At 51.5% G+C, this 13,206-nt stretch overlaps 1 protein-coding gene across 1 annotated transcript in view; it reads right to left on the bottom strand.

Moving 5' to 3' along the window:
• Positions 1–1,428: 1,428 nt before the first annotated feature.
• GTPBP3 (GTP binding protein 3, mitochondrial) overlaps positions 1,429–13,206 on the bottom strand; it is a 30,780-nt gene continuing 19,002 nt past the window's right edge. The window contains 6 exon segments of the mRNA XM_060233115.1: positions 1,429–1,742; positions 3,961–3,994; positions 3,997–4,125; positions 8,070–8,213; positions 8,511–8,583; positions 10,988–11,190. Coding sequence (XP_060089098.1) covers positions 1,448–1,742; positions 3,961–3,994; positions 3,997–4,125; positions 8,070–8,213; positions 8,511–8,583; positions 10,988–11,190 — 878 coding nt within the window. The 3' untranslated portion in view covers positions 1,429–1,447.

The following is a 13,206-nucleotide window of genomic DNA, read 5'->3' as shown; positions in this document are numbered from 1 at the left end:
AAGGGCAGGCATCTTTTAAAGAGTGGGGGGAGAAGATTTGAGAGTTGTTAGTGTAGTTCTGGGTTTAAATTGAAAATCTTTTTAACTTGGATTTGGCAGGAGGGCCCCCCTGCTGGACTGAAGCAACAGGGCCAAGTTTGCGTTCAGTGGCACCTTCGGGACCAATGAAGTTTAATTCTGGGAATAAGGCCTCGTGTGCATGCACAATGATGGCTTTAAAAGATTAAATGTCAGTCTTTTTAACTACTATGGCAGGCTGCCTTGCACCACAAGGAAAGGTGGGGTATAAATGTTTGAATGAAATAAAGACAAAACAAATACGTGCTGCCCACTCCCAGGCAGTGTTCCCTCTACGCTGAGTTAGAATGAGCTAGCTCACAAATTTTTACACTCCAGCTCACACATTTTTGTCTTAGCTCAGGAAAAACAGCCCAGAGCACACTAATTGATGCAGCATAAGAGCATAAGAGAAGCCATGCTGGAACAGGCCAAAGGCCCATCCAGTCCAACACTCTGTCACACAATGGCCAAAAACCCCAGGTGCCGTCAGGAGGTCATCAGTGGGGCCAGGACACTAGAAGCCCTCCCACTGTGTCCTCCCCCAAGCACCAAGAATACAGAGCATCACTGTCCTAGACAGAAGAACATAAGAGAAGCCATGTTGGATCAGGCCAATGGCCCATCCAGTCCAACACTCTGTGTCACACAGTGGCCAATATACACACACACACACACACACACACTGTGGCTAATAGCCACTGATGGACCTCTGCTCCATATTTTATCCAATCCCCTCTTGAAGCAGGCTATGCTTGTAGCCGCCACCACCTCCTGTGGCAGTGAATTCCACATGTTAATCACCCTTTGGGGGAAGAAGTACGGTACTTCCTTTTATCCGTTTTAACCCGACTGCTCAGCAATTTCATTGAATGCCCACGAGTTCTCATATTGTGAGAAAGGGAGGAAAAGGACTTCTTTCTCTCCTTTCTCCATCCATGCAGAATCTTGTAAACCTCTACCATGTCACCCTGCAGTCGACGTTTCTCCAAGCTAAAGAGCCCCAAGCGTTTTAACCTTTCTTCATAGGGAAATTGTTCAACCCTTGAATCATTCTAGTTGCCCTTTTCTGCATTTTTTTCCAATGCTATAATATCCTTTTTGAGGTGCGGCGACCAGAACTGCACACAGTACTCCAAATGAGACCGCACCATCGATTTTATACAGGGGGGCATTATGATACTGGCTGATTTGTTTTCAATTCCCTTCCTAATAATTCCCAGCATGGCGTTGGCCTTTTTTTTATTGCAACCGTACACTGTCTTTGACATTTTCAGTGAGTTCTCACAATGACCAGCAGGTCCCCAAGCAGAATTTTGCTCACCGGACTCTGCAGCTTAGGGGGGCACGCTGCTCCCAGCAACCCCCATCCCCATTTTTTGCCCCTTCCTCACATGCGGCTCAGCTGCTCCTTGAAGGTGTTGAGGAAACCCGGAAGTCCTTCTCCTGTCTTGCAGGACAGCAGGGAAACGGGAGAGAGGCCCAGCCGGCTGCAGGCCCCCAGGAGCTCGGCTTGGTCCTGCCCTCCGAGCAGGTCGGACTTGTTCAGCACCAGCAGACTTGGCTGCGCCCCGTCCGGCTGGGGAGGTGGCAAGATGCCCTGCAGGGTGTTCGCCAGTCGGCCAGGCTGTGGGGCCATCTCGGCCGCGTCCAGCACCACCAGGAGCAGGTCGGCACTCTGAACCCTGCAGAGAAGCAGAGAGAAAAGTCAAGACTTTCCCCCACACACACACACACACACACACACTCCCGGCCATCGCCAGAGTCTCGAAGACCAGCGGAAGCCGGGTTCTGCCCACGGCTCATTTCCAAAGTGCACAAGGACCTGGAGAGGAGGCGGCTGAGAGGTGACAGGATCGCCATCTTCAAGTCCATGAAGGGCTGTCATATAGAGCAGGGTCCCCAACCCCTGGGCTGTAGACCGGTCCTGGTCCATGGCCTGTTAGCAACGAGGCCGTGAGTTGTATAATTATTTCATTATATATTACAATGCAGTAATAATAAGACTACGACGTTGATTTTATATTGTGCCCTCCGCTCCAAATTGCAGAGTCTCAGAGTGGCTCACAATCTCCTTCACTTTCTTCCCCCACAACAGACACCCTGGGAGGTGGGTGGGGCAGGGAGAGCACTCCCAGAAGCAGCCCTTTCAAGGACAGAGTCTCAGAGCGGCCTACAATCTCCTTTCCCTTCCTCCCCCACAATAGACACCCTGTGAGGTGGGTAGGGCTGAAAGAGCTCTCCCAGAAGCTGCCCTTTCAAGGACAGAGTCTCAGAGCGGCCTACAATCTCCTTTCCCTTCCTCCCCACAACAGACACCCTGTGAGGTGGGTAGGGCTGAAAGAGCTCTCCCAGAAGCTGCCCTTTCAAGGACAGAGTCTCAGAGCAGCCTACAATCTCCTTTCCCTTTCTCCCTCACAACAGACACCCTGTGAGGTGGGTGGGGGCTGAGAGAGCTCTCCCAGAAGCTGCCCTATCAAAGACAGAGGCTCAGAGCAGCCTACAATAGATACCCTGTGAGGCAGATGGAGCTGAGAGAGCTCTTTACGGTTGCTGCCCTTTCAAGGACAACTCTTGTGAGAGTTATGGCTGAGCCAAGGCCATTCCAGCAGCTGCAAGTGGAGGAGTGGGGAATCAAACCCAGTTCTCCCAGATAAGAGAGCTCTGGCTGAGCCAAGGCCTTTCCAGCAGCTGCAAGTGGAGGAGTGGGGAATCAAAACTGGTTCTCCCAGATAAGAGTCTGCACACTTCACCATCACACCAAACTAATAAAGTGCACAATTGTATCATCCCGAAACTATTCCCTCACCTGGTCCATGGAAAAACTGTCTTCCACAAAACCGGTCCCTAGTGCCAAAAAGGGTGGGGACCGCTGATACAGATGATGGAGTGGAACTGTTTTCTGTGGCCCAGAAGGTAGAACCAGAACCAATAGGTTGAAATTAAATCAGAAGAGTTCCGGCTCAACATTAGGAACTTTCTGACCGTTCGAGCGGTTCCTCAGTGGAACAGGCTTCCTCCTTGGGAGGTGGTGGGCTCTCCTTCCTTGGAGGTTTTGAAACAGAGGCTAGATGGCCGTCTGACAGCAATGAAGATCCTGTGAATTTAGGGGGGGGATGTTTGTGAGTTTCCTGCATTGTGCAGGAGGTTGGACTAGATGACCCTGGAGGTCCCTTCCAACTCTAGGATTCTGTGATTCTTCTTCCTTGGAGGTTTTCCAATAGAGGCTAGATGGCCATCTGACAGCAATGTGGATCCTGTGAATTTAGGGGGAGGTGTTTGTGAGTTTCCTGCATTGTGCAGGGGGTTGGACTAGATGACCCTGGAGTTCCCTTCCAACTCTAGGATTCTGTGATTCTCTATGATTCTATGACCTCAGAACTGCCTCATGAGATCTGCCCTGAAGGCTCATCCAACCCAGCTTCCCAGTCCTGCAGTGCCCAAAACAGGAAGGCAGCCGCCCCACCCCGCATCACTGCTCTTCAGCACTTGCCATGCAAAGGTAGACTACCTCTGAAGCTGGAAGTTCTATCTGCACAACCACTGCACAAGGACTGCGATTGGCTTGGCCTCCTGCGCCAGCCATTTTGCAGCTGCGCCCAGGGGTGGAATTCTAGCAGGAACTCCTTTGCATATTAGGCCACACACCCCTGATGGAGCCAATCCCCAAGAGCTTTACAAGGCTCTTTTTGGTAAGCTCTTGGAGGATTGGCTCCATCGGGGGGCGTGGCCTAATATGCAAAGGAGCTGTTGCTAGAATTCCACCCCTGGCTGCACCCCCACTGTGCTCTGCCAGAATCCCAAAGGGAATCTCTGCAACATTGCAAGTCCTGACTTTCAACGAACGCTTGGTGCAGAGAGTTTGGCACGCTTGGTGCCCAGGTATCCCTCCATTCCCTTCACCTCTCACGAGCTCGTCTCACGCCCTCCTTCTCACGGCGTCGTGTGCGTCTCGCAGCCCTGCTGTGTCGTTCAGAACCACCGGGAACCCTCCAAAATTCAGTGCCGCCTCCACCACGTCCCGAGTGGTCCCTGCCACGGGGGAGACGATGGCTGCTGGCTTCTGGCCTAGGGGGAAAGGAAACCAATAAGATGAATTTTAACAGGGATAAATGTCAAGTTTTGCATTGAGGTGGGAAAATCCAATCCACGGGTTATAGTATGGGGGAGACTTGTCTTGGCAGTAGAGTGCGCGAAAAGGATCTCGGGGTCTTAGCGGATCATACGCCAACAGTGCGATGCGGCGGCTAAAAAGGCAATGCGATTTTGGGCTGTCCCAAGAGACGTATAGTGTCCAGATCATGTGATGTGATGGCATCGCTTTACTCAGCTCTGGTAAGACCTCACCTGGAGTATTGTGTTAAGTTTTGGGCACCACATTTTAAGAAGGATCTAGACAAGCTGGAATGGGTCCAGAGGAGGGCGACAAAGATGGTGAGGGGTCTGGAGACCAAGTCCTGTGAGGAAAGGTTGAAGGAGCTGGGCATGTTTAGCCTGGAGAGGAGGCAGCTGAGAGGTGATAGGATCACCATCTTCAAGACTTGAAGGCCTGTCATCTAGAGGATGGGGTGGAACTGTTTTCTGTGGCCCCAGAAGGTAGGACAAGGACAAACAGGTTGAAATTAAATCAAAAGAGCTTCTGGCTCAACATCAGGAAGAACTTCCAGACTTAGAGCAGTCCTCAGTGGAATAGGCTTCCTCGGGAGGTGGTGGGCTCTCCTTCCTTGGAGGTTTTTCAACAGAGGCTAGATGGCCATCTGACAGTAATGAGGATCCTGTGAATTTAAGGGGAGGTGTTTGTGAGTTTTCCTGCATTGTGCAGGAGGTTGGACTAAATGACCCTGGAGGTCCCTTCCAACTCTAGGATTCTATGACAGCAATGAAGATCCTGTGAATTTAGGGGGAGGTGTTTGTGAGTGTCCTGAGTTGTGCAGGGGGTTGGACTAGATGACCCTGGAGGTCCCTTCCAACTCTAGGATCCTATGACAGAAATGAAGATCCTGTGAATTTAGGGGGAGGTGTTTGTGAGTTTCCTGCATTGTGCAGGAGGTTGGACTAAATGACCCTGGAGGTCCCTTCCAACTCTAGGATTCTATGGCAGAGTCAGAAGCATCCTGGGAAATGGGTGAGGGATGACCACACCACCTTTTCAACTTTTCAGAACAAGTGTTATTCTCTAAAGCTGCAGATTATTACATAAGATAACCTTCATATTGCTCTCTCTCAGTAACTATATCCTTGTCTTTAAAAGCATTCCCTGCTTCCAAAGAGAAAACATTTCGAACTAGGTTTTTTGTTTTTTCACCGCTCTCCAAAATTTCCAGCCTCGCTTCCAGAGAAATGCCTCCAGCACCACCCTGGATTTCACATCTAGGTTCTGTGCCGGTCTGTTGAAGCAAACATAAACAGGAAATTTCCGGAGCGCAAGGTTGGCTCCAGTACATTTGTGAAGGGCCGGAAAACTCCATTTTCATTTCAGGAAAGAAGCAGGGGAGGGGAAATGACAGATATTTTCTTAATTAATTACCCCAATGAAAGGGGAGGGATGGTGGCTCAGTGGTAGAGCATCTGCTTGGTAGCAGAAGGTCCCACATTCAATCCCTGGCATCTCCAACTAAAAAGGGTCCAGACAAATAGGCATGAAAAACCTCCGCTTGAGACCCTGGAGAGCCGCTGCCAGTCTGAGTAGACAAGACTGACTTTGATGGACCAAGGTCTGATTCAGTATAAGGCAGCTTCATATGTCCATATGTCCAACTCAAGATAAACGAGCCATGCTAGGAACAAGGAATTCAGAAACAGCTGGCATGGTGGCAGAGATGAACCCCCTCCCCCGCCCCCCCGCACTGAAATCCCATCCCTTCCCGTTCCAGCAGGCAGCCACAAGGCTTAACTCTCCCACCCGCAAGGAGAAGAGAGACGCTGGGAAATTCTAAGGGAGGGAGCCCTGAGGGCCATATCCTGGCCAACCCAACCTTGGCGTGCTGCGAAACCGTTTCTCTGCCACAGAGCTACAGCCACCAGCCCAAGGAGGCAAGGCTGAGCTAGATGGGCCTGGGGGGGAGGGGAGTGGGTTGGACCAGGCAAGGTAGAAGGCAGCTCCTTATCCTCCTGCCCTTTTGCACCATCTAGCCCAGGGGTGTCAAACATGCAGTTCGGGGGCCAAATCAGGCCCCTGGAGGGCTCCAATCAGGCCCCTGAGCAACTGGCTGTTATCTGCTTCCTTCTCCCTCTCTCTTGCTTCCTTCTGCATCTCAGCTTGCTTTGCAAGGCTTGCTCAATGGCACAGGAGCTACAGAGCAAAGCCTCTGTTTTCTCCATTGGCTGAGGCTCCTCCCTTGGGGAGGAATAGCTTGCTTTGCCAGACAAAGCACAGCAATTGAGCCAAGCCTCTCTTCCTTCTACTGGCTGAGGCTCCTCCCCTCCAGTCCCCTGGGAAGGAAGGAAAGAGCCAGAGCTTCCTTTCCCCAGTTCCCACGGGAGAAATACTAAGAAAGCATCTTTAAGACCAATGAATGCTAATGTTTTAAGTGGGTTTTTAAGTTCCTTAAGATATATACATTTGTGTTTGTCCGTGTCCCTTATAAAATTTGTATCTCTGCGACCTAATCTGAAATAGGTACGCACATGGCCCAGCCCGACATGGCCTGGCCCAATAAGGTTCTTTTATGTCAGATCCGCCCCTCATAACAAATGAGTTTGACACCCCGAGGTTGCCAGAAACCCTCACCAAAGTATCGACAGCCTTGTGCTGCCCCCCAGTGGCCAGCCAGGAGAGCCGGCCAGCTAGCCAAGGATATCCAGAGCTAGCAAAATGAACCTTCAAGGGACATCTGTCGGGAGGTCCTGAGACAAATGCCCCAGGGGGGCTGGAGGTAAAACAGCCCTTGATGCTGTGCCATCTCTGGGGCACATGGTGATCCAGGCATGGTCTCTTTTTTGAATAGTAAATACAACTGGAACTGGTGTGAAGATCAGCAATACAAGGTACACACCGGAAGCAATAAAACTTTCACGCCAAGCGTGTAAATACGCGTTTCAGTGAAGTTAAACAAAAACAGAACTCTGAACGTTCTTGAGATTTCCCCCACAAAGTCTCTGAGAGCCAGTTTGGTGTAGTGGTTCACTGTGTGGACTCTTATCTGGGAGAACCTGGTTTGATTCCCCACTCCTCCGCTTGCACCTGCTGGAATGGTCTTCGGTCAGTCATAGCTCTAGCAAAGGTGGTCCTTGAAAGGACAGCTGCTCTGAGAGCCCTCTTCAGCCCCACCCACCTCACAGGGTGCCTGTTGTGAGGGAGGAAGATAAAGGAGGCTGTGAGCTGCTCTGAGACTCTGAGTGGAGGGCGGAATATAAATCCAATGTCGCCGTCTTCTTATTCTTCAAGAGTCACAAAGAATGGTGTCCTCTTCAAATAGGACTTAATGAAGACGTGGGTGAAGTCTTTCATTTCTTAGTGTTCCACTTGTGATGGTGCAGAGAGAATAAGGAACTGCTTTCGAAAGGACTCCTCCCGGTTTCAGTGGTTAGTTCTTCCTCAGCCTCTTTCTCCCAACGTTACACAGAGCCACAACGCTACTCTTCACAGCATGGATCCACACCTGCTCTAATTTGCTGCTACCGTTTTTTGTTTAACTTCACTAGAAACGCATATTTACACACTTGGCGTGAAAGTTTTATTGCTTCTGGTGGTTATCTTATAGTGTGCTTTTGGAAGGCAGCGCTGGGGGGGGGAGAGCGGCGGAAGGGAAGAGAAGGGCGGGGGCTGGCGGCGACAGCGGGAAGGCAGGCAAGCAGGCAAACTAGTTGCTTTTCTTGGGCACCGGGAGGGGGGAGCCCAATTAAGCACCCCCCCCTTCCCGGCACCCTAGGCAACGGCCTAGTCTGCCTAGTGGGCAAGCCGGCCCTGCGTAGAAGACAGGTGGGAACCTGCAGCGTTAGCAAGGTGCTGCACCCCGACAACCACGAATGAGTTTGGAAAGTCCTCAGGCTTGACTCCGCTCCCCACTCACAGAGGTGGTTCAAAAGGCTGCTCTTCCCCGCATTGGTCGGCCCGGCGATCACGACACGGACTCCGTCCCTCAGCCTCTCCCCGCGCCGGCCATCCTGCAAGTGCGCCCTCAGCTCCTTCTCCAACGTCTCCACCATGGCTTCAACTGCAACAAAAGACAGGGAAACTCTGCGGAGAACTTTCACTCTCCTCTTTCGCCCCCTCCGATTTGTCCTCCTCAGCCATAAGGGCTAGCAACTTATTTCTCTTTTCTAAAAGAGAAGGCGGCGGTGCCAAGATTGTACTGGCACTGCTGCTTTTGTTTACTGAATTGCTGTTTTTTGTTCCGTCAACAGAGAAGTGACATGAAAAAAAATAGGAAGAGGAGGAACGGTCCTCTGATCCGTGGGTAACAGGATGCATGAGGGAGAGGAAGAAAAAGAAACGGAGAGGGAAAGCTCACCTTGGGAAAGAACCCCTTCCTCAATGTTGTCATCTTCGCTAAAGTCAATGTAGGCTTCAACGTGGGCAAGGGCCTGCAGGGAGGGAAGGGGTTAATGCAGCTGGTTCTGCTGTGGGGGACAGATGGAGAGACCCTGTTTATCTCTCTCTCTCACACACACACACAGAGCAAAGGGGACGCTTTGTTCGACAGGTAATCCGGGCCTGTAGTGGTTAAGTGCGTGGACTCTTATCTGGGAGAACCGGGTTTCATTCCCCACTCCTCCACTTGCACCTGCTGCAATGGCCTTGGGTCAGCCATAGCTCTCGCAGAACTGTTCTTGGAAGGGCAGCTTCTGGGAGAACTCTTTCAGCCCCACACACCTCAGGGTGTCTGTTGTGGGGGAGGAAGGGAAAGGAGATTGTAGGCTGCTCTGAGACTCTGTCCTTGAAAGAGCAGCTGCTGTGAGAGCCCTCTCAGCCCCACTCACCTCACAGGGTGTCTGTTGTCGGAGAGGAAGGGAAAGGAGATTGTAGGCTGCTCTGAGACTCTGTCCTTGAAAGGGCAGGTTCTGGGAGAGCTCTCTCAGCCCCACCCACCTCACAGGATGTCTGTTGTGGGGGAGGAAGGGGAAGGATTTTGTAGGCCGCCCTGAGACTCTGTCCTTGAAAGGGTAGCTTCTGGGAGAGCTCTCAGCCCCACCCGCCTCACAGGGTGTCTGTTGTGGGGGAGGAAGGGAAAGGATTTTGTAGGCTGCTCTAAGACTGTGCCCTTGAAAGGGCAGCTTCTGGGACAGCTCTCTCAGCCCCACCCGCCTCACAGGGTGTCTGTTGTGGGGGTGGAAGGGAAAGGAGATTGGAGGAGTGGGGAATGAAACCTGGTTCTCCCAGATAAGAGTTTGTGCACTTAACCACTACACCAAACTGGCTCTCTCACAACACCAAACTGCATATGCTCTGCATTTTCAAGGACCAAAAAAGCTATTCAACAAAGGGTTGTTATTTGGAAGCATTTTAGGCATTTCTGGAACTGCCAACACAGGACATCTGCTTTTGCATTATTATTAATCACCCCTGTCACCCCCCCCCCCCCCCGTGGCCATTTTCATGCAAGCTCCTTCAGTTCTGTTGGGACTGGACCACAGGCATTCCGGGGTGTTCTGCACCTGAAACCAGTGTTGCCACTAAGAGCTGTGTGCTCGTTAACCAGGAAGCCCCGCTCAGCACCCATCGTGAACCCCGTGGGGTCTTGCGTTGCCCATGACCATTTGAAGGGAACAGCAGTTCCCTTCTGCTCAGGATGTGATCTACTCCGCTCAGGAGGGGACACTGCCAGCAACCCGCTCACCTAAAGATCATAAGAAAAGCATGTTGGATCAGGCCAATGGCCCCTCCAGTCCAACACTCTGTGTCACACAGTGGCCAAAAAACACAGGCGCCATCAGGAGGTTCATCAGTGGGGCCAGGAGAACTAGAAGCCCTCACACTGTTGCCCTCCCAGGCACAAAGAATACAGAGCATCACTGCCTCAGACAGAAGAACCTAAGGGAAACCATGTTGGATCAGGCCAATGGCCCATCCAATTCAACACTCTGTGTCACACAGTGGCCAAAATAACCAGATGCCATCAGGAGGTCCACCAGTGGGGCCAGGACAATAGAAGCCCTACCACTGTGCCGCCCCCCAAGCACCAAGAATACAGAGCATCACTGCCCCGGACATAACAACATAAGGGAAGCCCTGTTGGATCAGGCCAGTGGCCCCTCCAATCCAACTCTGTGTCACAGAAGAACATAAGAGAAGCCATGTTGGATCAGGCCAGTGGCCCCTCCAGTCCAACTCTGTGTCACAGAAGAACATAAGAGAAGCCATGTTGGATCAGGCCAGTGGCCCCTCCAGTCCAATACTCTGTGTCACAGAAGAACATAAGAGAAGCCATGTTGGATCAGGCCAGTGGCCCCTCCAGTCCAACACTCTGTGTCACATAAGAACATAAGAGAAGCCATGTTGGATCAGGCCAATGGCCCCTCCAGTCCAACACTCTGTGTCACATAAGAACATAAGAGAAGCCATGTTGGATCAGGCCAGTGGCCCCTCCAGTCCAACACTCTGTGTCACAGAAGAACATAAGAGAAGCCATGTTGGATCAGGCCAATGGCCCATCCAGTCCAACACTGTGTGTCACACGGTGGCCAAAAACCCCAGGTGCCATCAGGAGGTTCATCAGTGGGGCCAGGACACTATAAGCCCTCCCACTGTGCCCACCCCCAAGCATACACAGCATCACTGTCTCAGACAGAAGAACCTAAGGGAAGCCATGTTGGATCAGGCCACACACACGCACACTGTGGCTAATAGCCACTGCTGGACCTCTGCTCCATATTTTTATCCAAACCCCTCTTGAAGCTGGCTATGCTTGTAGCCGCCCCCACCTCCCGTGGCAGTGAATTCCACGTAAGGATCACCCTTTGGGTGAAGAAGGACTTCCTTTTATCTTGCCTTGGTCAGAGTCTCACTCCAGTGCCGATAGAGCCGCCCCAGGTCACCATCCATCTGGCGCAAGGCCTGCCGGCGCTGGCCTTCTGTCTCGGCATGGATCAAGTCCCCCAGACCCTCAGCCTCCGTCAGGTCGAGCTTCCCGTTCTGGAAGGCCCGTTTGGTGAACTCTCCAGGCTCTGCCAGGCGGAGGTGAGGGAGGGAACCTGAAACGAGGAAAGGAGGTGGAAGAAGAAAAAAAGTTGAATTTATACTCTGCCCTTCACTCAGACTGCTTACAACTTCTTTCCCTTCTTTTCCCCACAACAGACACCCTGTGAGGCAGGTAGAGCTGAGAGAGCTCTCCCAGAAGCTGCCCTTTCAAGGACAGAGTCTCAGAGCGGCCTACAATCTCCTTTCCCTTCCTCCCCCACAACAGACACCCTGTGAGGTGGGTAGGGCTGAGAGAGCTCTCCCAGAAGCTGCCCTTTCAAGGACAGAGTCTCAGAGCAGCCTACAATCTTCTTTCCCTTCCTCCCCCACAACAGACACCCTGTGAGATGGGTGGGGCTGAGAGAGCTCTCCCAGAAGCTGCCCTTTCAAGGACAGAGTCTCAGAGTGGCCTACAATCTCCTTTCCCTTCCTCCCCCACAATAGACACCCTGTGAGGTGGGTGGGCCTGGGAGGGCTCTCCCAGCAACTGCCCTTTCAAGGACAGCTCTGCCAGAGCTATGGCTGACCCAAGGCCATTCCAGCAGGTGCAAGTGGAGGAATGGGGAATCAAACCCAGTTCTCCCAGATAAGAGTCCGCACACTTAACCACTACACCAAACTGGTTCTCCAGAGACGGTCTTGTCATATACATTGGAACAGTAGACTTGAAGTGCCAAAATGTCCTGGCTTCCTTAAGTTCTTATTTATTTTTTATTTTTATTCATGGAACTCCTCTACCAATTTATGTCCATCAGCACTCTGTTGTTTGCGTTCCCTGAATGCTGATGATTATAAATTGGCAGAGGTGTTCCATGAATAAAAATTTTAAAAAATAAATAAGATCTTAAGGAGGTCCAGAGAAGAGCGACGAAGATGGTGAGGGGTCTGGAGACTGAGTCCTATGAGGAAAAGTTGAAGGAGCTGGGCATGTTTAGCCTGGAGAGGAGGCGGCTGAGAGGTGATAGGATCACCATCTTCAAGGACTTGAAGGGCTGTCCTATAGATGGGGTGGAATTGTTTTCTGTGGCCCCAGAAGGTAGGACGAGAACTAGTGGGTTGAAATTAAATCTAAAGAGCTTCCGGCTCAACATTAGGAAGAACTTCCTGACCGTTAGAGCAGTTCCTCAGTGTAACAGGCTTCCTCAGGAGGTGTTGGACTCTCCTTCCTTGGAGGTTTTTAGAAAGAGGCTAGATGGCCATATGACAGCAATGAAGATCCTGTGAATTTAGGGGGAGGTGTTTGTGAGTTTAGAGCGGTTCCTCAGTGGAACAGGCTTCCTCCTTGGGATGAGGTGGGCTCTCCTTCCTTGGAGATTTTTAAACAGAGGCTAGCTGGCCATCTGACAGCAATAAAGATCCTGTGGATTTAGGGGGAGGGATTTGTGAGTATCCTGCATTGTGCAGGGGGTTGATGACCCAAGAGGTCCCTTCCAACTCTTCTATGATTCTAACGGGTTTCCTCGGAAGGAGGTGGGCTCTCCTTCCTTGGAGGTTTTTCAACAGAGGCTAGCTGGCCACCTGACAGCAATGGAAGATCCTGCGGATTTAGGGGGAGGGGTTTGTGAGTTTCCTGCATCGTGCAGGGGGTTGGACTAGATGACCCTAGAGGTCCCTTCCAACTCTTCTATGATTCTAACAGGTTTCCTCGGGAGGAGGTGGGCTCTCCTTCCTTGGAGGTTTTTCAACAGAGGCTAGCTGGCCATCTGACAGCAATAAAGATCCTGTGGATTTAGGGGGAGGGGTTTGTGAGTTTCCTGCATCGTGCAGAGGGTTGGACTAGATGACCCTGGAGGTCTCCTCCAACTCTATGATTCTAGGATTCTAGGAAGCCAGGAAATTTTGGCACTTCAAGTCTACCGTTCCAATATATACGACAAGACGGTCCCTTTAGGAAGGATAGTGCATCCCAAACGAAATTGGACCAGTTCTGCTTTTTCGTCGGACTCGTCATAAACTGTTATGAATTCTGGACAGTAGCCACATTCAGCGCAGGATGGGTTTGTAACTGCATTAGTGTATTGTCTGCTCAA

Source organism: Heteronotia binoei, chromosome 2 (assembly GCF_032191835.1).
Source record: "Heteronotia binoei isolate CCM8104 ecotype False Entrance Well chromosome 2, APGP_CSIRO_Hbin_v1, whole genome shotgun sequence".
Taxonomy (NCBI): domain Eukaryota; kingdom Metazoa; phylum Chordata; class Lepidosauria; order Squamata; family Gekkonidae; genus Heteronotia; species Heteronotia binoei.
The sequence above is the reverse complement of the archived record's forward strand: the minus strand, read 5'-3'. Positions and strand labels throughout refer to the sequence as shown.